The 23,075-nt window shown below is 40.0% G+C and overlaps 3 protein-coding genes and 1 non-coding gene across 7 annotated transcripts in view; 1 reads left to right on the forward strand and 3 right to left on the reverse strand.

Moving 5' to 3' along the window:
- frmd5a (FERM domain containing 5a) overlaps positions 1-718 on the reverse strand; it is a 51,042-nt gene extending 50,324 nt beyond the window's left edge. For both annotated transcript variants that reach the window (XM_028430906.1, XM_028430905.1), the window contains exon 1: positions 395-718. In XM_028430906.1, coding sequence (XP_028286707.1) covers positions 395-496 — 102 coding nt within the window. In that variant the 5' untranslated portion in view covers positions 497-718. The remainder of the gene's footprint in view (positions 1-394) is intronic.
- Positions 719-1,522: 804 nt separating this feature from the next.
- On the reverse strand, positions 1,523-1,594 carry trnah-gug (transfer RNA histidin (anticodon GUG)). Its single transcript has one exon. It is a non-coding gene; the product is annotated as a tRNA-His (tRNA).
- Positions 1,595-1,926: 332 nt separating this feature from the next.
- Positions 1,927-9,065, reverse strand: malt3 (MALT paracaspase 3). The gene is made up of 15 exons (XM_028431989.1): positions 8,955-9,065; positions 8,618-8,688; positions 8,416-8,540; positions 8,121-8,259; positions 7,815-7,990; positions 7,510-7,606; positions 7,013-7,048; positions 6,730-6,933; positions 5,701-5,878; positions 5,542-5,616; positions 5,300-5,427; positions 4,058-4,207; positions 3,319-3,473; positions 2,634-2,750; positions 1,927-2,549 (listed from the first exon to the last, which is right to left on the reverse strand). The coding sequence occupies exons 2-15, from the start codon at positions 8,658-8,660 to the stop codon at positions 2,214-2,216; spliced, it is 1,959 nt and encodes a 652-aa protein (XP_028287790.1). The 5' UTR covers positions 8,661-8,688; positions 8,955-9,065; the 3' UTR covers positions 1,927-2,213.
- An 869-nt stretch (positions 9,066-9,934) lies between these two features.
- alpk3a (alpha-kinase 3a) lies at positions 9,935-23,054 on the forward strand. 3 transcript variants are annotated; one of them, XM_028432177.1, is made up of 15 exons: positions 9,935-10,299; positions 10,587-10,876; positions 11,255-11,284; positions 11,641-11,762; positions 12,114-12,231; positions 12,327-13,689; positions 15,739-18,124; positions 18,551-18,698; positions 19,086-19,213; positions 19,295-19,330; positions 19,408-19,682; positions 19,760-19,848; positions 19,951-20,168; positions 20,255-20,303; positions 20,388-23,054. In XM_028432177.1, the coding sequence occupies exons 2-15, from the start codon at positions 10,737-10,739 to the stop codon at positions 20,725-20,727; spliced, it is 5,442 nt and encodes a 1,813-aa protein (XP_028287978.1). In that variant the 5' UTR covers positions 9,935-10,299; positions 10,587-10,736; the 3' UTR covers positions 20,728-23,054. The 3 variants fall into 3 exon arrangements, with proteins under 3 accessions (XP_028287978.1, XP_028287979.1, XP_028287980.1); XM_028432178.1 differs by lacking the exon at positions 11,255-11,284 and having other exon boundaries at positions 9,936-10,299; XM_028432179.1 differs by lacking the exons at positions 9,935-10,299; positions 11,255-11,284 and adding an exon at positions 11,521-11,549 and having other exon boundaries at positions 10,788-10,876.
- Positions 23,055-23,075: the final 21 nt, after the last annotated feature.

The following is a 23,075-nucleotide window of genomic DNA, read 5'->3' on the forward strand; positions in this document are numbered from 1 at the left end:
CACAGGCTGGATGTGTGCTCCTGTCAGACATGTGCATTACAAGCATTAGCAACACATTACAGCAACTATGGCAATACTAACAAGAAACCACCTTCAGCTGAATTGATGTGATTTAGTAACCATCATTTCCAGTCACTAGTTTCTTAGAATGATGTGCTTCTGGCATCCTATCAGCCTGAAATGCTCTGATGGTTGAGGCAATAGTGGGTCAAGTGAGTGAAAAAAGCCTACACACTGGAAAACAACAAAAATGGGACTGCAACACCAGCAGTGTTATGGAGCATGCTTGTCCCGCTGCCCAAACACTTTCTTGTCTGTCCGCCAGGTCAGACACAATTGCATTGCTATTCAGCGCTGTGAGGAGTGAATAAACAGCGGTCGACAGGTGACTAACCTGAATGGTGCACGTATATTCCGTATCATCCAGCAGCCTGACTGTACAGCTGTATTCCCGTTCAAGATTCCTGATGCTGCCACTCATGAATCGGCTCAACATCTTCTCAGAGAATCGCCGCTCTGCGTCTGCAGGACCAGAACAATAAAACTCAACACCAGCGTGCAAGTGAATGTCACATTGACCACATTTCCCGGTCGTCCAAGCGACCAGCAGCCACGGATTCCGCCGCCGAGGCGTGCACCATCGTTGTCCTGTTAAGTTTTCGTCGCTGTGGGCCCGTGCTAAGAGCAGAATCCAAGGATGCCCGCATCCAGATCCAGAGGCAGCTCAACCCTGTGTTGTGTGTCTGTGTGGTGGAGGATTATCTCTCACCATTCACCGCTGCCACTTGAGCAAGCGGGCGGGTCCCAATGAAAAGTGACGTCAAAGTGAGCCAACGGGAATGTGTGGCGTTTTGTCTGTTTTATTTAACAAATGTATTTTTCTTTTGACTGACACAACAGCTTGGATTTATTAAAAGAGCAGATATTTAAAAGGGGGCATCTGTGTCTGTGATCCTCCACGGGCCTAAACTTAAAATAGACGCATGTTTTATTTATCGTGCAGAACTGGGTGATGAGTGCAGTTGTCTTACTTCTTTTTGAACCAAAATTTGTGCTGATGAAATCACAGATTTCAAGTTTCTAAAAGAGAAACCAAACCTTATTTTATTTTTAAAATAGTCTTATATTGGGTATGCTGAAGCCTAATAGACTAGTCTCATCTAACACTGTGGGGAGTAACACCAGAAAAAATCTTTCTTGCACTAACTGTCTTGTGAGTCTGATTCATGTACAACGTAGCCGAGCTCCTACCAAGTCTAAATCTAAAATCTAATTGCTTCAGGTGTCACAGCACTTTCTCTTTGTATGTCATGCTAGGGAGATATTCAATGTATCGCACTGCCACCTGCAGGTCACTTACAGTTATTACGACTTATTTGTGGTCAAAAAATGTTGATGAGGCGAAGAAAATAAGGTGAATATAAGAGTCTACGTAACTTTAATGCAATTTTTATATAATTAATAAAAAATAGAATTGCATTACACTGAAAGTATTCATTAAAATGACTGCCACTGGAACTATTGCCGTGACCCGGATTCGAACCGGGGTTGCTGCGGCCACAACGCAGAGTACTAACCACTATACGATCACGGCGAGCTATCGTGGACTGAATATGCGCGGCCAAACTTTAGGTTTAAGAAGCGGGTTCAGTCTGACAATTTAGACCAGACTATCTTTGAGACATGTTATCTTGTATAAAATGGATTTACGGCTTTACTTTAAGGAGAAACAGTTACTAAACGAGCCAAGAAGACTTTCCCTTTTTCGCTTTTCACTATATTTAAACTATCAACGGTAATGTTAATGTCAGCTAGCTAGTTCTTCAATATGGTAAAAAAATATCAAAGTTGAATTTTGTTGTTGTGTAAACCTGCATGGCACCATAAATGTTGTTGTCCACATTTCTTCAGCAGCTGACACAGTGATGAAAGTAGTAGTCTTTATTAGATACATTATTTACAGTAACATCGTTTGATAAATTAGGCCAGCCAGCTTGCCTCTGTTGATGAGTGTCATACATAAGTAATGTTCTATACGTCATACAATTTATAGTGAAATGAGTGTTTACAGTACTACGCTAAGAACTAAATGACCTATCATTTTAACGCTCATTTATTATTACCAACACAACAATGACAGTTGGATGTTTAGAAACTATTTAAAAAAAATGATTTCCAGCTTGTATTTACAAAAGTGGGACAAGCAAAAAGGATTAATGGGGACGAGTGAAGTCCTGTAGTTCGTTCTCATCATTCTCTTCAGGTTCATTATTGCTCCGTGTTTTTGCAGTTTTGATAGCACACACTGCCTTTCTAGTAAAAGGACGACCTGAGCCAGCTGGAGATTGATGCAGGAGAGCGTTGCTGCTTGACATGTTGCCCATGCTTTGGGCTGAAGCACCTTCTTGTTTCTTATCTGCACGAATCCTCTTGTACAGTTTACAGGATGCCACCAGTGGCATGCCTATGTCCATTTCCTGGCTTTCTGTCTGGCGCAGTTTACTCTGTGTGTGTGTATAGTGCAGATCCACCCTGATCACCATTGATTCCTAAAAAAATGACAAACAAAATGAATGAATAACTAATGAGGAAGTACAGGAACAGAAATGGGACTCATATCACTGGCTGCATACCTTAAGCTTCTGAAGAGAGCAAAGTCTAAGGTAACAGTCTGGATTATCAGATTTATCAAATAAAAGAGTGTCCATCTCGTCCGATCTGCCAGGCTTGGAAAATAAGTCTTCCATTGCCTATGGAGTCAGAGCATAAACACATTAATTAGCAATACTAATTTACTTGATCACAATGAATACATCTTGTCAGTGACAGTGTTTTAGTACTAAACCATTGCTGTAAAATAGATCAATAAATCTGCCACTAGATGTCAGTATGATCCAAGACTTTGTAATCAAAGGCAAGGCTGACTTACACAAGAGGCAGCACATTGTTGTTACTACTTCCTGCTTTGTCTGGTTTTAGCAGGGTAGAAGCCCATATAAGGGCAGAACTTCCTCAAAAATGTGAAACGTGGGTGTGAATGGTCATCATTGAGAAATTCCTACAGATTAACGGAAACCGCCTGCATGTTTCCGCAGGCAAAGTGGAATATATGTGACTTTTTTAAAATGATGATGGTGAGTTTATCAGCTCAGAATTCAGATCTTCCAAAAGATTAAATTTAGTCTTCAAGAGTAAACATTAAATTCCTGTGGGTTGTATTTTTCTAATGATCCTATCAAAACTGCCTTTGCAAGCTGATGTCACTCAATACATCTGTGGAGCTTCCTATTTGATTTAAAGTAAAAAGTAGGTGCTTACAGGTTTGCTACTTAAACTGATGGCGCAGTCCTGAGCACGGGGCCCTTCGGTCTTTACAGTGGCAAAAGCTACCAAGACATTGGAGAACATCGCCGAGAAGCTAACTTCCACTTCCACACCGCAAAGAAACATCAGCCGCTTCTTTCGTGGTAGCTCTGAAATTGAATATGGTGGATATTGGATTAAAACATGGTGTATTTGTACATTTTGATCATACACAAAAATAGAGCAGTTGATTATTTAGACCAACTTGTTAGGAACTTTAAAAGACTTTTGCCACTATCTTAATGTAAGCCGCAGCCTTTTACTTGTTGTCTGATCAGTCTCAGTCTGGAGAGCCTTTTAGAGTTTATGTAAAGTGGAGGAAGTCCGAGGTTTTAAAAATGACTCCTATAAGTCAAACAGGAAAACACCCTCATAAAAAGGACCAGTTCCCTGTTTTGATATATTAAAAATAATGAGCACCTTTCTCGAAAGGTGCTAAAAATATCACAGCAAACCACACTCTACACTTGGTTTATCACATGTTGTAAAGTAGGAGGTGTGAGGAAGTCTAAACAGAACAATCTTTTTTCCTCACTTAAGCACACAACTGATCAGGAAATGGAACTGTGGTTTACTTAATGGAAAGCATTCTATATTTGGTTTGTGTATATATTTGTACATCCTCCTTTCAGGAGTATTTTATCTGGACCTTTAAGCAAGATTAAAAAAAAAGATACATGTTCTTCAAACTCACCATTTGCTTGTCTCCAGCAGGCATCTCGCAGGTGTAGTTCCTTTGTGTGGCCGGTGGTCTGAACTTGATCTGCAAGGGATCGAGGTTCCTTCAGGGTGTGTTTGATCTCCACTGCCTGTTTACCTGTTACTAGAGGGTCTCTGCCAAGATCTGGTGCAAAGGAAAGGTGAGAGAGAGCAGGTAAATATGATGGCAAAAAAGAACAATTCCACATACGTGTGTCATTTTTTTTCCCCACAGCTATCCAGTCCACTCTGGCCAACTCAGATGCACCTAAAAGTCTTCATTAGTTGTTTCACCTACTGCACATTTGACCATGAATCAGCCTGAGTTTTGTAATAGCCTGTGAGTTTTAGGGAGAGGTCATTAGATTCACATGGCTGACTTTAGAGAATTTGACTGAACAAATTAGTTTTGGAAAATCCCTTTATACAAGAGCCAGTGTAAATATTAAAAATCTCAAAGACATGAGGTTTATTGCCAAAAATCTTTTTTTTCATCCTTCTAAAATGGATGAGTAAAGGAGCCACAGCATCAACACACCAACTTTAATCACTGTCCACATTGTTACCTTCACATAGAAAACTCTTTAAAAGTGGAACCCTCTGTAAAATGTCCATGACCAGATATCCATGTGTTCATCTAAATATGCCCCTCATACACATAGAGCGCTGTCAGCATGGTGTCCTGTCCTTCTAGCGCTGATTTGTGAGTGGACCCTTGAGAGCAGTGGTGGGGGGTGACCAAACGGCAGAGCAGCTGTCTTGCACTCTGCAGCTCTCAGGTTTCTTGCTGTTCTCTTGCCAACAGTGTGAATTTCCAAAGAATGAGGTCACATGCTAATGGTACCTTAAAAATGTATTCTACCAGGGGGCCGTGTCTAGCAGGCAAACATGCTCTCAAGGCATGACGACTTTATAATAATAAATAACTTTATAATACCTAACTCCTGCTCAATTGCAGCTACAAAGTACGTACCGCTCCTGAGTAAACAACATTAAAATGAGCTGCCAGTGATTATAAAACTTGTCTGTGGTTCATCCAGTACCCCAGAGAACAGCATGTTCCTTTGAGTTCTGGCTACCCTGGAACTGCAACTATCAGATTATTGAATTACAAAATGAACAGCAATTAAAAGCGGAAACGGTTTTGAGCTCCACTTTGACTTGATTTAAACATAAATCATCAATATTACTACTAAATTCGTTCATTAGCCTATTTAAAGCTAAGATCCAACCTTACCCTCAGACACCTTCTCCAAAACATGTGTGACTTTCTCTGTTTGTAGGATGTGCTTGTTCAAGTACTTAGTGAAGATTCCAGTGCTTTTCCCTCCATCTTGGACCTCAAATGCCTCAGCGTCTTCGCATCTGTAACAGTCAAAGATGGAAATATTATACTAAGAGAGAGTACATTAAAGTTTCTTTCACGTTTAAACATGCCTACATAACCTCTTATTTACAGAACAATTTAAAAGTACATACGTGGCATAACCATAAACTGTGTTCCCACTGGGTTCCAGCGGCATGATGGCTGATGGTGTACAGGTCTGGTTATACCTACAGAAAGTAAAGGCAGTTTTTAGAGGAACAAATCCTAATTAACTGCATTTTAAAACACTATTTATTCCATGTAATATTTACCATTTTCTACAGGTATCCAGCAGGATTACACTCAGTGCAGTCTGCCTTCTCTGCATGCTAAGCATGATCCTCTGCACACACACACAGTTTTCAGTCCGGTATGGTTGTGGAGCATCAACAGCTACCAAGTAATTCCTTCCAGCATGCTCATACCCATGACCAGCATAGTAGAAAAGGCCTGTCAAGAAGAGTAAAATACATATTTAGTTACTCATGACAAGACCACAAATGTAATCTAAACATGTTGCAATATAAAATATATTCTGAAGCCTTGGGTTAAACAAAGTGCTAACATAATTTTTGGAGGTCACAGAAAAGATGCCAGATTTAATTACAGTACAGTATGTTGGTGTGTGTTTCTGAGTGAGAGAGAGATACTGGAGTGATTAAGATAAGGTTTCATCTCATAGTTTGTCTAGTAGAGTGCACTCCATCTCCATTGTTTACAATATTGCAGCAAAAAAGGCATCATAGCTAGGTAGTTTCTTGAACTTTAAACATGGGCCAAATTATATCTATGTAAATTGTATCTCTACTTGTAACATCCAACCTCTAACAGTATGTTTCAAAATGCATTTTCAGCTTCTCTAATTTTCATTCTTAAAAAAAGTAAGTGAGAAGAGAAACCGACTGTATCATTCTGATTCAGCATGACTGTTATCTTGCTTTTATTATGTCATCTGCACAATTTTACAGTAGAATATTAATAGCAGTAGCTCACTTCCCCTTAACAATATGAAGCTGTATGAAATGCAGTATGTTTTTTCATCTACAACACTGTGCATCTGAGTGATATTCATGGCATCACAACACAGACAGAGGTTGAGTTTATACTCCACTATCTAAACACACATATAAAATTGGACATTGTTGCATATTAAGGAACCACAACAAAGGAAGTTACAATGAGTCGGATCCCACAAAAAACATATATTACAATATCAGAGTTTCTCCAATGACAAATGATTGAATTCACAAATTTGTATTAGTGTATTAGTACCGAATAAAAAAAAACATGCACATGCTCACCATAAACTCCTCTGTCAAGCAGCTCAATAAACTTATCAGTCGCAGCTAACATCTCCTCCCTGGTGAGATCCAGCAGGGACACCACTCTGAAGCCAAGCTGCTGCAGCAAGTTAGCCAGCTCATGTACATCCATAATAGGCGCCATCAAGGCCGGGTGGTTGGAGTAATTCAGGTTGCCGATAAGCAGTGCAACTTTATCAGCAGCTAAAAGAGAGAATAAAGTAGAACTCAAATCGTGTAATAATAAAATATTGTATAAATGACAAAGTGCCTGTTTCCTTACCCGTGGGTGCTGCAGGAGGAAGCTGCTTAGTTTGCACTGGAGGATACAAAAAGAGGTATAAAATGTATTAACCAAAAATATGAATTTAAGAATTAGTACTGATTCTGCCTGGGGTGTGAGGGCACATACAGGGTGATACAATTTAACCTACAGACACTATATTTTGTTATATTCACTGTATCTACAACAGTCTAGTTATAAACCAGGAGAAACACTGTTACTGCTAGTTTCACTATGCATCACTTTCCTGTTGTCTGTCTAAGGCTTGGACCAAGTACTACTTGGAGTCACCACTTCCTTTTTGGTCTGTAGAAATGGGAAAGTACCTCTAGCATAATGGAAACAAGTTAAAGCCTCAGTATAAAATGGGTGGAATGGTAGGAGTGTGAATAAAATCTGTTCTCCTTCACTCTCTTTACTTTAGAAATGGAGAAGTAAAGTCCAAGGAAAATACAAGACTAAGGTTGGGAAAGGACAATATTACAGTTATGACTTACCAATATCAACTTGGACTGGTTCAGACCATCTCTCTTCTAGCACATTGGATATGGAGCAAAGGTATGACCCTGCATGTTCAGCTGTTGCATGCTCCATCTGGAGATATAACAGAACATACAGTATGTGTTTCTGCAAATTCCCTCACATCCATTTTTATCATAAACCAATCTTTGGTAAAACATTACCCACACTTTCTATATAAATTATATTGAGCGTGACAGGTGTATGAATCAGCCATTGAAATGATAACAATGTGTAAACAATCACTGAATCAAATGAGATAAGCAACCAGTTACTTCCTTACTTGCAATGTGTCGCTAGTATTCTCCAGCAGTGCTTGTCCATTCCTGTACCATTGGTAGTGTGGAGCAGGGATGCCAAAGGCAACACAGCGAAGAGTGAATTTTGTACCTTGTTGAACTGTCTGGGGTTTAGGGTTGATAGCGATGTGCAGCTCACCCTGCCAGTTTACTGGCAAGCCTGATTATAAACAAAGATAGAGAGAGTGTTTCTACTGCAATAATATGGATTCAAACCAAAGATTAAAGACACTGATAAATAAATGAACGTTATGGTATCACATTACTAAAAAACTATCTCAGTGCATTACCTGATTTATCGATGTCCACCACCTTTACCTTCGCCCAGTCGCTGAACACATAGTTGCCCGCGTGATCGTTGACTCGGCAGACATACAGCTGAGATTTCTGTGTTCTGACCGTCAGGTCTGCTTTAGTACCACCTGACACCTTGTGGGGGGGAAGATTAGATAATCATTCATACTGTTTTGAGTTCATAATATTCCAATTCATACACAGACATGACTGCCACATTAAAACTAGCAAAAAATGTTAATACCTAGGACACAAGGATTTTTTTTTTTTGACCAATTAAAATCAACACACCTCATTTCCATCTCCAGAGAACCACTGGTAGCTCAGGATGCCTGTGCCCTCAGCACGGACCTGCAGAGTCACCTTATGGTTGGCAGGTACACACACAGAGACAGGATGGTGTACTATGACAATTTCTGAAACAAATCAATTGAGAATTTCAGTCGACTCGAACCATTCCGTGTTCAGTGTTGGTGTTGAGAATGTGACTTACCGCTGATCATTATGTGACAGGGCTTAGGGCGGGATCCATTCATCAGTGCATTTTCTTCTTAATATATCAGACTGCAATTAATTTGAAACTGTTATAACACATTATAATACACACACGTTTATATACAGAAAAAATACTAAATAAAACAGCATTTGAAACAACGCAGCGATCGAAATTGATGACAAAGTGGGCTAATATCTACGCCTCAACCTCTAACTTCTCTTTTTTTCCTCTTTTACTCTACAGCACAGTGTAGACAGACTTTACAGAAGAAAAATCCTAATTCAGACAGTTTCATCAAAAGGTGAGTGTAAATGTCGATGTTTTGTTTGCATACCTGCCGTCAGTTGCTGTCGGGCTTCAGCCAGAATAATGTTGCTGTTTTCAGTCTTCATAACTTTAATAGGACACGCTTCCTCTTCCCGGAACGAGAGCACGCGAACACATACACGCACACTAAATACCGTAATGACCATAATAGGAGCGTCTTTATAATAGCGATACTAACATACTACATGAGCTACGCTAAAAACATATAAATTATATTTGTCCGAAAAAATAGTGTGCCATGTATCAAAATTCAAACAGAAAAAGATCAACTTTGCACCGCGTGTGTTAATATTAAAACTTAACAGCGATGCCCCTTTCTGATTTACGGTAGTTGAGTAATCTGGCCTCCTTTTCAGGTGCTGAACAATCACAGGCTGATGTCAGAGTTTGGAGAAATTGGACAGACTCATGGTTTGTTGTTATTGGGTGACGCTTGTTTTGTTTTGTTGACAACCTGAAACAGAGAAGTCAGATTTATAAAGGCTTAAGGGGGAAAAAAATCAATTTACACAGAAAGTACAATGACCTTTATTCTGTGGTCAGATGTCCATAGTCCACAGAGAAGTCTTTTGAAAAATATAGCCTTATATTTTCTTTAGATTATTATTATTTTTGTAATTTAAAGAATATTTTCTGCAAATAAATTAATCACTATAGACTAGACTAATTATTATACTTTCTCAGGTCTGCTGTGTCTTGTTTGTTTGCCTGTAAAATGTTGAGGAAAAAGTCAGCTGCAGGCAAACTAGTTATGCATACATAAATACAATATTAATATAAAGCTTATCTAAAACAGCAACATCACTAATACCCTTACATTTATAAATGAAAGTACAGAATTTCTAAGCTCTTTTTCTAAGCTCTTTTTTATTGATGTGAAATGTGAGTACCAGCAGGGTCACCATGATGTGTATTGCAACATGAAGTGAGGGGGGCTGTCCTTAGGCAAAGCACAGACCATTGGTTTTCATTAGCTACATCATAAACCATGCTCCACAGACATGTTTTGCAACTCCACACCTTGATGTACTGCTTGGGCTCACCAAGATGTGAAAGTATTTTTCCAACTTTCCAAGTTAGATCATAGCAAAGAATTTTTTTTTTCTAAGATTTTCAAGAAACTTGTTCTGATTTAAAAACTGAACTTTTGCTCTAAAATCAAATGAGTTAGTTTAGGAGGTATTTGCTTAGCCTAATGTCTAGTTTCGGAAAATCTGATGTGCTCTTGCATCTATTTGTGGGCCTGCTATAAATAGGGGCCTGCTGGCAACACATGCATGTCTATGATAGGCGGTTACAGAGATTTCCTTCACAGACTCTGGTTCCAAAGCAACAGTGACAACATCTAAATGGTAAGTTAGAAACATTTATCACGTTTTGAAGTGACCGAGTGACACTTCAATTGTGTTCTTAACACATACAAGTAAATAACATGTCTAAGGTTTGTGTTTGACCACTAACAGCCCTTCCACAACCTGATAGCTGATCCTATTTATAACTTCCTCCAATGCTTTGCTTGGTTTGAAAGGACAAGCACTGAGGCTGAACTTTGTGTCTGAGTTTTGTAAAGTATATCAATGCTTAATCATCTTTGGCACTTTTTAACACCATCTCAAAGTGTTTCTGTTTTCTTCATAAGGAGCTTTTACATGGAGAGCACCATTGCATTTGAGGCTTGATCTTCTTCAAACTGTGGATGTGAACACGGACTGGCAGTTTTGTTCTGCGGGTGACGACATTTATCTTGGGTTTTACATTTTTTATTTTGGGTGAATTCCCTCAGCGGACAATGACTTCCAGAAGGCCAATGACTCGCTCTTTCTCTGGCAATGGGAGGACAAGTAGCTTCAGTGAAGAGGAGAATGGTTCCTCCAATGGCCGTTCAGAAAGCCGCAATACTTACCTCTCAAATGTTAGGCCCGAAAACAGGTACATAATCTCAATACATTCCTTTTGAAACAGATTCAGTATATTTGTATTGCATGATTGTGAAATCACCTGAGACAGACTGGTCAACATAATGGAGTATCTGTGTATATTTTTATATTTTAATGTATATTTTAATTCAGAAATACCAGATAAATCTGGTCAAAGGTTTTACCTTGTCAAGCACGCCATGTATTGTATGTAAAAACATAATTTGTATGCATCTGTTTATGAGCTACAAGCTATAAAATCAATTTTTAAAAAAGTGCTTGTTTGTTAAAGAGGATGGCAGTTATGAAACAATACAGAACAGGTGGTTACATATATATACAGATATTAATTATTCACTGACGTTCCTTCATTTGCCTCCTCTCTGAATAGCTATTCAAGGTATTCTCACTACAGGCCGAGGTAATATTTATTTTGAAACATTCCTCCCAACTAACATGTTAACTGTAAAAAGTGGCTTTTCCCCTGAGAATGAAGACACGTTTTAACTGTACAGTAATTTTAGTGATCTACATCAGTGTCAAGTTTGACAAAATGACAATTCTGTTTTGCTTGGTGTCTCACATTTCTGTGTCACTCCTTCACATTCTTGTCACTACCAAAGATTTCCATTAACACCTTTCCATTTTTATTTAAAGTTCTTGGAATGGACTGCACAGAGCTGAAGGTGTCACTGTAATGAATGTAAAATAATTGTGAAGCTAAATGCTAGTTGAGGAAAATAACAGACTCTGAAATGCATTTGTATTTCCCTTCAGGAGCACATTGTGCACTGTTATGGCTCAGCTGACTGAGGACATACAGCCTTCTTTTGATACTACCTTGAAATCAAAGGCAGTGTCAGAAAAGTGCAATGTGAAGTTCACCTGTGTAGTGTCAGGTAGGCCTAATTCTTTGTCATGTCTCTATTGTTTGTTGGCGTAACTGAAACTTAACAGATTGATTTTGAGGTAAAGAGACAGGATGTGAGTGATCTGAAGACATGAGAAAGATTTCTCTTTGATGCGTGAGCTGCTTTTTACTTCCTGAATTCAAGATAGTTTTTCAAGGAGTTGGGTGGGACCATCATCTGACTCAAGAACAGCTGCTGCTGTTCTTGAGTCACGCATTACAAACATGATGCAACAGGCATCAGACCCATGCTTCAGTGCTGTGTTTTGTTGTGTGTCATAAACACTCCCATGTGTGTAACAAAGACAGTAGTTTCATTATAGTATATCCATGTTTATAGGTTATCCAGCTCCAGAACTGAAATGGTACAAAGATGATATGGAGATGGACCGGTACTGTGGACTCCCAAAATATGAAATTCGACGTAATGGAAAAACCCATACTCTTCATATTTACAAGTAAAGTAAAATGCATCCACACTCAAATTTATTTATTTTGTTCTTGTAAATATCAGTATAATTAATATATAATTAATATGTTTTTCTGTTTTTAGCTGCACATTGGATGACGCAGCCATCTATCAGGTCTCTGCCAGCAACAGCAAAGGTATTGTCTCCTGCTCTGGAGTTCTGGAAGTTGGTACCATGAATGAGTACAAGATCCACCAGCGTTTCTTTGAAAAGCTGAAGCAGAAAGCAGAGAAGAAGAAGAAAGACTTAGAAGGTGAGACAAAGAAGGGGGACAAAGAGAATATTCAGAAAGAGAAACCACAGAGAAGCCCAGAGCAACTTCAGAGGAAACGCTCTGTCCCACCAAAAGAGGAGAAGGCAATGGTCAAGGAGCCTGTGGCCGTGGAACAACAGGGCAATGGTGCAGAAGCTAATGGAATTAGCTCAGGAATCAAGGAAACTGCCCCTTTAGCCTCCATGGACAGTGGTCTGGAGGAGGAGGTGTCCCCATCAGAGGAAACCTTGGCCAAAAAAAGAGCAAAGATGTCAAATGGCGTAGATGCTGGGGTCAATAGCAGCAGTAGTAACAAAAGTCACATCATGGGGAATGGAGGTGAAAACTGTTATGATGGAGGAATCCGTTTTGCACAGTTTTTGGCAGAGACTCTCCAGTCCCAGGCCACTGCTGAGGAGATACAGAACTCATTTCAAACAGAGAAGCCTAAGGAGACTGATGCAGTTTCTGTAAATACCAATAAGGAGAACGAGAGGGATCAAGGGAGAATGCAGAAAAAGAAAGAAGAACAAGAAAAGGCACTACAGGAAGAGTGTGGGAAAGATAAAAGAAAAGAAGAGGAACTGGCTGTAGAAAGAGAGAAATACAATGAAAGGCATTTAGAGGTTTTGCATACAACAACCCATGGCAAATGTGGTTCAGAAGTCAAGCATCATGGCAAGGGTCACAAAGATCCTGACCACCACAACATCCAGGCTTCTATCTCCCATGTGCTTCACACAGTCAAGGACTTCTTCTTTGGTAAAAGTAAGAAAGACTCTCATGATCTCACTGATAGTGAAGAGAAGCAGCATGATCATTCACACGCCTCAGTGCAGCCTCATCAACCAGAAATGCCACCATCATTTCAGCTGCAAACAGAACCTAATCCAGAGGTGTGCCACCCAGCAACAGAGGAGGTGGTACCAATGGAAATGGAGGAACCCAAGGAATCTTCAGAAACAGTAGACACAGAACCACAACCAGTGTCACTAGAGCCACATAAATTTAACTACGCAGACACAGAGCAGCCAGCAGGTGAAGACAATGCACCTGTGACTGTGGCGGAGTCCACAGGGCCGAGTGTAATGGATGCTGATGGTGCTGGTGATGCCATGGAGGTGTCTGTGTTTCCAGAGAGCAGCATAGCAATCGAAGACATGTCATCATCAGCCCCTCTAGTTCTCACAGAGGTATGTACAGTGATTATTTGAGAATTATTTATAGAATGAGTGTGTGTGACCACATAGAGACCAAGAGGAGTTACTGCACTGTGCTGTTTGTAGATAAGAAGCATATCTTATTCCGGTCAGATGTTCATGGCACTGTAACAGTAAATTATCATTAATAAATAACTGGTGTAGTGAGTCACCCAGGTCATGTGAGATTATAGTTTTATTGCACTGATATCACTAGAGAGCAACAACACAAACACAACAGTGTGTATATAAACAGGTAAAGGGTTGGGAGATGTTGTACGTATGCTGTCCACTGTGAGGACACTAAATATCTCAGATAATGGTTGTGTAATGAGAATGAAGTACCAGCGCATCAGAGATCCGATGAACATGGAATGTCAGAAGTGGTTCTCATGTTACAAACAGGCCTTGCATGACAGAGGGCTATGTGGCTGAGGATGAGCAGTAGTAAAGTAGGTCCAGCAGCAGGTCTCATCATGAAAGGAAGGCCTTGTCACACTGGACACATTCCTCACTACCACCCCCAATATCCTAAAATAAACATGTTCCTTGCATGAGGTTTAAAGCAACATTTTAAAGCAACAAAGTGATTTTAAGTGGAAATATTATACACTTAACTAAACCTTAACCTAAACCCCTTAATTTAAAGGATTAGTTTGAAGGCAACAAAGAGGTAGCAGCTTTGTGGAAAGTAAAATGTCAATAGAGTCTTGATCCTTTTTGGTCTGACAAAATGTCAACATGAGGGGTGGTTCCATTTCTGTACATGTGTTTCACTGAGAAGCAGCTACTCATTGGTAATTGAAATCCATGTTTGATAACTGTAAACTGAGTATTATGGGCCATTTAAAAATGCTTACACTGTTAGGTTGAAAGCAGAAGTTATTTTGGAACATCCATCTGCAAAGTGACTGTATGTCAGTAATGTGGAACTAAGCCTTTGCTGTAGTTGTGGTATAATGCTTAGGCCTTTCAGATTAATAACTTGAGGAAGTTGCACTTGTTACCTGAACAAAGTTTTCTCACATGAGTGTGACATCTATTTACACACAGCTCGTAGTGGTGACCAGAGCTTCATTTTTAGACTGAATGTGACACCAGTTCCCTTCCATAGAAAGCTGTAACTTCTTGTTTTCCTAGCAGTCACTGCTGGCCAAACATGTTGTCACGTGGTGACACGTGGCAGCATTACAGTGCTCCTCTGCATATATGATTTTAATGATGTGAATAGTGAAAGCAAGGGCCACTGCTATATGGAGTTTAAAGCCATAAATATCCTCTAAAGCATTATACATTTGTAGGTTTTATACATGTTTTAGAGGAATAACATGATAATGGTCTTTGTCAACTACCATATAAATGTGCTCAGCAGATTTCTGTGGGTAAGGTGGGTTGTGTGTGGTCTTTTAAGCAATCATGCATTCACTGCTCAGCAAATACACTGTGTAAATAACACACCTACTGTAACCATGTGGGAATTCCCCTGTCTGTGTCAAAACACAATGTGCTTGTTTGTTGTTTTGTCCCTTAACTAATAACTAATATCTTAATCCCAACAATATATTAGCCTGTGATGTAAATGGTTACGTTTAGGGCTTAATTATGGAAACATTTTAATTTAAAGAGATAAAACTTGTTTTGCAAAAGATTTTGTTGGACCCTTGCATGTGTAAACACAGCAGCCTGTCATGTGACATGAGGTTTAAAAAAAGTCCCTGAAATAAGCTGACAGGTCATAAAACAGAAGGACATATTGATTCCTTTTAACTGGTCCACATAATTTAATAACAGATTTTGTTACTGAACGCGTAAGTGATAAACTTTATTGACTGACTTTTGTTGATTGTTGATTACCATAGAAAGTGGAATCTGTTTTCAAGTACCTAACGTTCTCTCATTGTACATGCTTACGTTGATTTATGGAAACTTGATCTCAGTTCTAATGTGTCACACAGTCAAAGGTCACTGCTGTAAGGTCACTGTAGTAAGTTTCTCAAAAATACTTTGCTAAAAAATGTTAAAATGTGTTATTTGTTTTCTTAGGCTGAGGAGAAACATTCTGCGGTGGTGTCTATCAAAGAGAATCCTATTAACCAGCAAGAGATAGATTCTGGGGTACTCTCACCGCAACCCAGTCACCGCACAGCTTCAGATGAAATGAAAGATAAGTCTGCCTTGCCACATATCTCAGCGGAGGAAATCTGCTCCCCCACATCTACCCTCACAAGTATGGAAGATTGGTGGAGTCCCCCTCCCAGCGTCTTCTCAGTCTCAGACAACCACAACCCTGATGAAGCTCCCAATGAAACTTTACAAGAAGAGCAGATAAGTGTTGATACGATGTGCAAAGAGGATAAACCTAGCACAGCTGAGAATCATTCTTACAATACGGTTTGTGAGGGCGAGAAAGCTGAAGTGAAATTGAATGAAGAGATATGCTTAAATAGAAACAGATCTGAGATTTCTGAACTGTCAACATTTTCGGTGGAAGACAAAACAGAGCCATGTCAGGGTAAAACACCTGATCAGGTGCTTTTGTCTCTTTCTGCTGCAGCAGTGAGCGGCAGTGCAGAGAACAAGCATGTAGAAGAAGAGGCCAAATCTGCTTTACTGACTCAGGAAATGAATGAAGGATTTCCGCCCACTTCGGTCTCAGAGAGTTTAGAGCAGGGTGACCTAAAAATGCCACATGAATGCACCCTATCTATAGCAGCGGAAATCACAGATGTGCAGGTTGTCAGTGCAACGCAAAGTTCAAATTCAGGTGTTACAAGCTGTGAGGAAGTACCAACTGCTATGTTAGAGAAAGATTTAGAGCAGGAAGGCCTAGAAGGTGAGAGCACTGAAGAGAGGAATGCAGGTTTGCAGTGTGAAGTAAAAACAGAAGACAGAATGCATAAAGAGGTGCTACATGAATCAAAGGTAGTTTCAGAATTACAAAACAATGAAAGTAATGTGAATGTATTGAAGGAACACACTAATATTGTAAATGAAGACCGCAGTGAGAGTGTTGAGCCTGGTGGTTGGCCCTTACAGAATATTCCACAAATTCAAATATCTAGTATTGAAGACATTTCAGAGATTAAACCAACTAAGCCAGACCTAAACCCAGATAAACCTTTTATAATCCCTGCAATTGAAGTAATGAAGCCTGAACATAAAGAGTGCACTTTGCCACTAACTATTTTGACACAAAGCAAGCCAGAGCCAACTGATTTACAAAAACATGACACAACTCATCTGTTTCAGATAATAATCCCAGATCACAGTGTGGCTGATTCACCAGACTTGCTGCCCACGCTGAAAAGTGCACAGAATGATCACCTTTCACCAACAGAGAAAGTAAAAGAAATTGCTCAATTCCATGATGAGACAGAAATGCTTGAGCACCTGAAACCACATAGGGAGAGCGAACGGCTCCCTCAGTTGGACTCATCCATTCCTATTATAAGTGTTTCGTGTACTGATGACAATGCAGTTGAAAGTCCCAAGGAGCCTTTGTTGGTGGAGCCACCAATCTCTGTCGCTTCTCATGAAACTGATCCTGAAATACTACCCACTCACAGAGAGGGTACAGAAACAGAAACTTCAGCTGGCATTCAAAGGGGAACCAAGCACGACAATAGCATGACCATGAAGCCTGAAAAAACTCAAGATAAACAAGCAGAAGAAACAACAGGAAACAGAATAAAAGAGAACCCCCCCTTTGTACTGTATGAAGCTACCAAAATACCAAAGGTTGGTGACGGTGTGCAATCTTCCAGCAAAATAGTAGAAAACACTATTGTCCCTGAAATCTTGAAGCCAAAATCTTTAAAAGATGGCAAGACAGAGGTTTCTGTGTCAGTTGAAGATCTTCAGAAAAACAGATCTTCTGTTGACAGACTCACCTCCAAACCCCCTGCATATCCATCACTGAGTCCAGGTACTCTTCGCAAGTTTATGTCCAAAGCTACTCCAGATCCCGACACTGAAGCCGGAGTATCTGTCCCTTTAATCACTGTGGGTGACCATCAGACTGACAAGGCAGATGAAGATCTCAGTGGAGGCTCAACACCAACATCATCTCTCTCCTGTGAAAGCAGTCCACGGATGAAACGCAGAGACAGTCTGACTCTCATACGGTCTGCCACACCTGAGGAGCTGGCCTCTGGAGCCCGTCGCAAAATCTTTATCCCAAAACCTAAAGAAGATGTAGAGGGAGCAGCAGAGACGCCGTACATGTCACCCAGCCAGGCCCGCAGAGCAGCCTTACTACAGGCCTCCACAGGACAGAACACACCACCAATGGAGAGGCGCTCTCCACTCCTGAGTCGCAGAAAGACCACCCTGGAGGTGCCTAAAGTTGTGGAGGAGAGGCCTCCAGAGGAGCCGGCCAACACCAAGCAAGAGGAGAAACCAGCTGAAAAGAAGATAGACCCTTTGAAAGGTAACAAATCAAGAACTCTGAGTGACAAATCAAAATAACAAGGTATTCACCCCCAGCCACCAGCACCAGGTAATGCAAAGGGTTGGAGACCTGGTCCAGTCAAGATCAGGTAGCTGATCCAGCAGATCATTGGGCATGCAGGTTATTAGATGTTGTTCTGCTGTAGCATGATAGACCTGAACATAGAATGTACACAACCAATCCTTTAATTTTTGTTTACAAATTGCTGTTTTAACCGTTGTTGGTCTGTTGAGTAGTAATTTGAGTACATTCATATTTTTGTAAGACTATATCACAATCCAAAAGCCTCTGTGAAATACAGTGACACTTGAGGAAGTGGAAACATCAGAAGGTCTAGACTCTCTAGTACAGTATATATTTACCTTGGGTACCAACACCCCCTCCCCTCTCCGTCTACTCCACTAGCTCCCCAGGTTATCCGAAAGATCAGAGGGGAGCCATTCCCAGATGCCTCTGGACACCTGAAGCTGTGGTGCCAGTTCTTCAATGTGCTTAGTGACTCTACCATTAAGTGGTATAAAGACGAGGAGGAAATACTTGAGGTGAAGAGAAGGTAAATTCCTGTTATTTTTATTTTTATTTTTTGGGTGGGTTTCTGGACATGGTCCAAATAGTAAACAATAATACTACAAGAATGAACTTTTTCTATCATGCTCATATTCTTACTGCAGAGATGTCCAGCTCATGCGACTTTGAACCCCACAGCTGTGGCACAGAGAAGTGAATCCCTGGCTAGACACAGAAACTGTAACCTGACACAATATTTTTTACATCTCCAGGGTGCATTAAAAGTCTATATATGTGTCAGTGGTTGCTGTGTCAGCAGCCCGCTGCGTCACAGCGGGACACAGGTGTCCAACAGTGACACCTTGTGGATTGTAGGTGAATCTTTTACAGCATGATAATAAACCTTTTGTGTGTTTTTGTTTGTCTTTTCAAGTGGAGGAGATGAAAGCCAAGTAGCACTCGCTGTTGTGCTAGCATCCAGCCAGGACTGTGGTGTATATGGCTGTACTATCACGAATGAATATGGGACTGACACTACTGATTTCCTACTCAGCATAGACAGTAAGACAGTGTGGAAAACTTTGAAATCTACATTTTTTATTAGTAATATTTTTAATTTTGTTTACATTTTCTGTTTTGCAGTTCTGTCTGAAATTCTTCTAAAAGATGATTTGGAAAGTATGTATCACATCAGCCTTTATTATGTTCTCTGCATATTATTGTTGATAGTAAGCTGTGTTTCTGTTTTGCTTTAGTTGGAGAGGAGATAGAGATGACCCCAATGCTCTTTAACAAAGGCCTGGCTGACTGCGGCAGCTGGGGCGAAAAGTACTTTGGTCGCATTATGACTGAGACGGTACACATCGGGGAGGGCTGCGCTCACAAGGCCAGCAGGGTAAAGGTCATTTACGGCCTTGATCCTATATTTGAGTCAGGGAGCACTTGCATCATTAAAGTTAAAAACCCCATCCCATATGGGACCAAACAGGAGAGCAACCTTGCAGAGAGAAACCATGAAATAACAAAGCAAGTGAGTATGGATTTGTTGACTAAGAAACATTGGTACAGTGCTGATGTTGTGTTAAACTAAATTTTTTGCTGTACCAGGAATGCAAAGTGCAAAACATGATTCGAGAATACTGTAAAATCTTTGCGGCTGAAGCCAGGGTTATTGAAAACTTTGGCTGCTCGCTCGAGTGAGTATCCTTTGCTCTGCTCTAACTCTCATAACATATTCTGATTCAAATATGAAACACTGGCTTTAATTACTCCCACTGTTATTTTGTGTTGCTTTGCAGAGTGATTCCTCGGTATCTGATGTACCGGCCTGCAAACTCAGTGCCCTACACTTCAGTGGAGGCTGACCTTACAGGTGTCTACTCTAAGTATGCTATGATGGATCCTAAAGGGAAGCTAATTACATACACTGCTTCAGAACTGGAGCAGAAATGCAGCAGTTTCCAGCACTGGATCCATCAATGGACTCATGGCAATCTGCTGGTCACTCAGCTGGAAGGTAAACCACACGTTGAAGGCTGAAATCAGTGTGTATTCTTAGTGGGATTACAACTTAAGATTCTAAAGATTGCCTTTCATTTGTAGGTGTTGAATCGAAGCTGACAAATGTTAAAGTTGTGACCAAGTCAAAAGGGTTTGTATCTCAGGCACTGCATGTATTTAAGGAGTGACAGTAGAGTTTAGAGCTGCTGTAAATAAAATGTGTCCTGTGTTTCAGATACCAAGGATTAACTGAGCATGGCTCCCCTGAGGTATTCGAACAGTTCCTGACGCACCATCAGTGCAACTACTACTGTGGACTTCTTAGTTTGCGCCCTCTTAAGACCACTGATAGTCTGCAGCAGCCTGGCAAGATGAAGGGCTCCAAAAGCCCCCTGCTCAACCGCAAGATGGGCTCCAACAGCCCACAGCTACATCGGAAAGGACAGAGCCCTCAACTGTCTAGAAAGGCAAACTCTAGCCCAAAGATGACGAGAAAAGGTCAGGAGACAGAGGACAATAAAACAGGCGTCAAACCCAAGACACCAGACACTCTTGATGTCCTTGAGATGAGGTAGGAAAAAAAGGCTTGCTGTTTATGGTCATTTTATTGCTTTTAATGTTTTAGTATGACATGTTTCTGCCCTGTCATCAAAAGCAGGGCAGCAAGAACTTTTAAGAATAACTATGCTATGTGTTATTGTCATGACAAGAGGAGTCGTTTGTTGACCTGACCTGCCATCATAAATTAACTGTGAAATTTTGTTGCAAAATCATCAGTCCTCTGGATTTTTACTACAATAAAGTTAGAATTCAAAAGCATGTTTGGAGTGATGCCTACAGAGGTTTTGACCTCTGTGGGTTTTTTCCTTTTTGGGTTTTTTTTTCTCTTTTTTATTAATGATACACTGGACTACATTAGAATTGACATAAAACTAATCAATCTGCCTTTCTGAGAGTTGTATTTTAGCTCTATGAGTGATCAAACAACTCTCCAAGAAGAGAGATATAAACACTTTGAGGTCTGGTGGTCCGGTGTGTAACACTTAGTGGTGGGGTGTCAGATTGGCAACCCTCTGACACTGTGTCTGCCACTCACTCACAATGTATAAAACCTAAAAGGCATTCTGTGTTTGATTGATGTGTGACTTGTCTGTGTAGTTGTCCTATGTAGTTAACAAAAACACAACTACATGTATTAACAGGGGGTTACGCGTAAATATTGTTACTGTATTACACATGTGTAAAAATATTTCCTTGAATCCTCCACACTGGTTCTTTAAATGTTTTAAATTAAGGAAACGTGGTGTATATGTTGTAAATGGACATGACAACACAGGAGAATGAGTGTATGTATTATAAGCAAATAGAATGTATTCTTAATAGAAGCTGCATGTTCATCTGTGATGTACAATGAGAAAGATTATATTTATGGCTATGATTACAACTGCCTCTCTGAAGCATTACTTTACACAGCGAAGTTGAGCTCAAGCTGTGGAGAGCAGCATAATTTTTAGGTGTTAAGATGTTTGTGTGCACCTTGTTTTTGGCTTTACTTTTTACTAGGTCTGAGTACTTTGTGTCTGTGTCAGACAAAACAATGACCAGCGAGAGGTTTACCGGAAATTCTTTAACTTATGTGGGATCGTGCTCACAAATACCAAAGTACGCTCCCAGACTAAGAACTCTGTTGAAGGACTCCCACACAGTGATTGGGACCTGACCTATGGACTCTAGGATAAAAGCACACTCAACAAAATAACCACACCGTGAACTTTCAGAAGCCTATTGATCATTAAGGAAGGTGCACTTTATTGCGTGTGTGTGAGTGCATAGGAATTGACGAGGCCTACCAGCAGAAGAGTAGTTAGTGATAATTGGCCTGCTGTAACCAGACCAATGTTTTAACAGAACACAATTCCTTTTTTGTTTGTTTTAAAGGCCAGCATGGACAATAGGATCAGTGTGGAGTAATGTTTTTTCAGGTATCTCATGAATGTTTGTGGTTTTTCATGGTTAAATTCCAACACAGGTCAGTTCTCTGTTACAAAGAAATGACAAGAAATCTGCAAGGAATGTTTATAATGGATTCTTGGTTAATGGTTAATCCGCAAACGAGTCCAAATGCAAACTTCAGCCGCTGTCACCTAAGTGACAGTAATTTAGTTGCTGCATGAGCATTTTTAAAAAAATATAAACAAAAACACAATTCTGGGAGAAATATTTTACGTCTTTGAAACAGCAAAACAAAGTGACGACACAAGGTGTTATATTAAATCGTGGTGTGAAACTAATGTGTACATAAAGTCAAAGGACTAAATATCTCAGCTAGTGTGTAGAAAATAATGTTTGAGCGAGCGAGTGGGCGACTGGGTGAGTGAATACACGTGGGTTTACAGCGTGTGCTGTCTTTGGTATGATACACCATGTTTTTTAAAATATGTATAAAACATGTGCATGCATGCTTTTATTTTACAAATACATTTTATTTATTTTTTTGAAAAAAAAAGGTTTGACTGTTTCATAATGATCAAAAACATAAAATAATTTCTCAGTTTTATTTTTTTGAAATATTTACATTCATGAAATTTCCTATGGCAAGCCCTATTAATCCCCAGCTTTACATAAAACCTGATACCTAAATTCATTTACAATATGATACATGGTAGATACAGTCATCTTGGATGTATATGCACACAGGTTTTACTTTTTCTTTTTTACATTCACTGTGATACAAAGGCACAAACGTGGAGTGACCCTGAGCCACAAATGAGACACTGTAAGACAATTGTCCTGTATTTTCCGTTATGTACAAGTGAATTTTGCACATATCCACACCTGCTGTATGAGTTACGTATGATACGTTGAAAAAAATAAATAATGCGAAGGATCGCTATTTAAAATATTTGTCTATATGATCACATTC

Source organism: Parambassis ranga, chromosome 19 (assembly GCF_900634625.1).
Source record: "Parambassis ranga chromosome 19, fParRan2.1, whole genome shotgun sequence".
In the NCBI taxonomy this organism is placed as follows: Eukaryota; Metazoa; Chordata; class Actinopteri; family Ambassidae; genus Parambassis; species Parambassis ranga.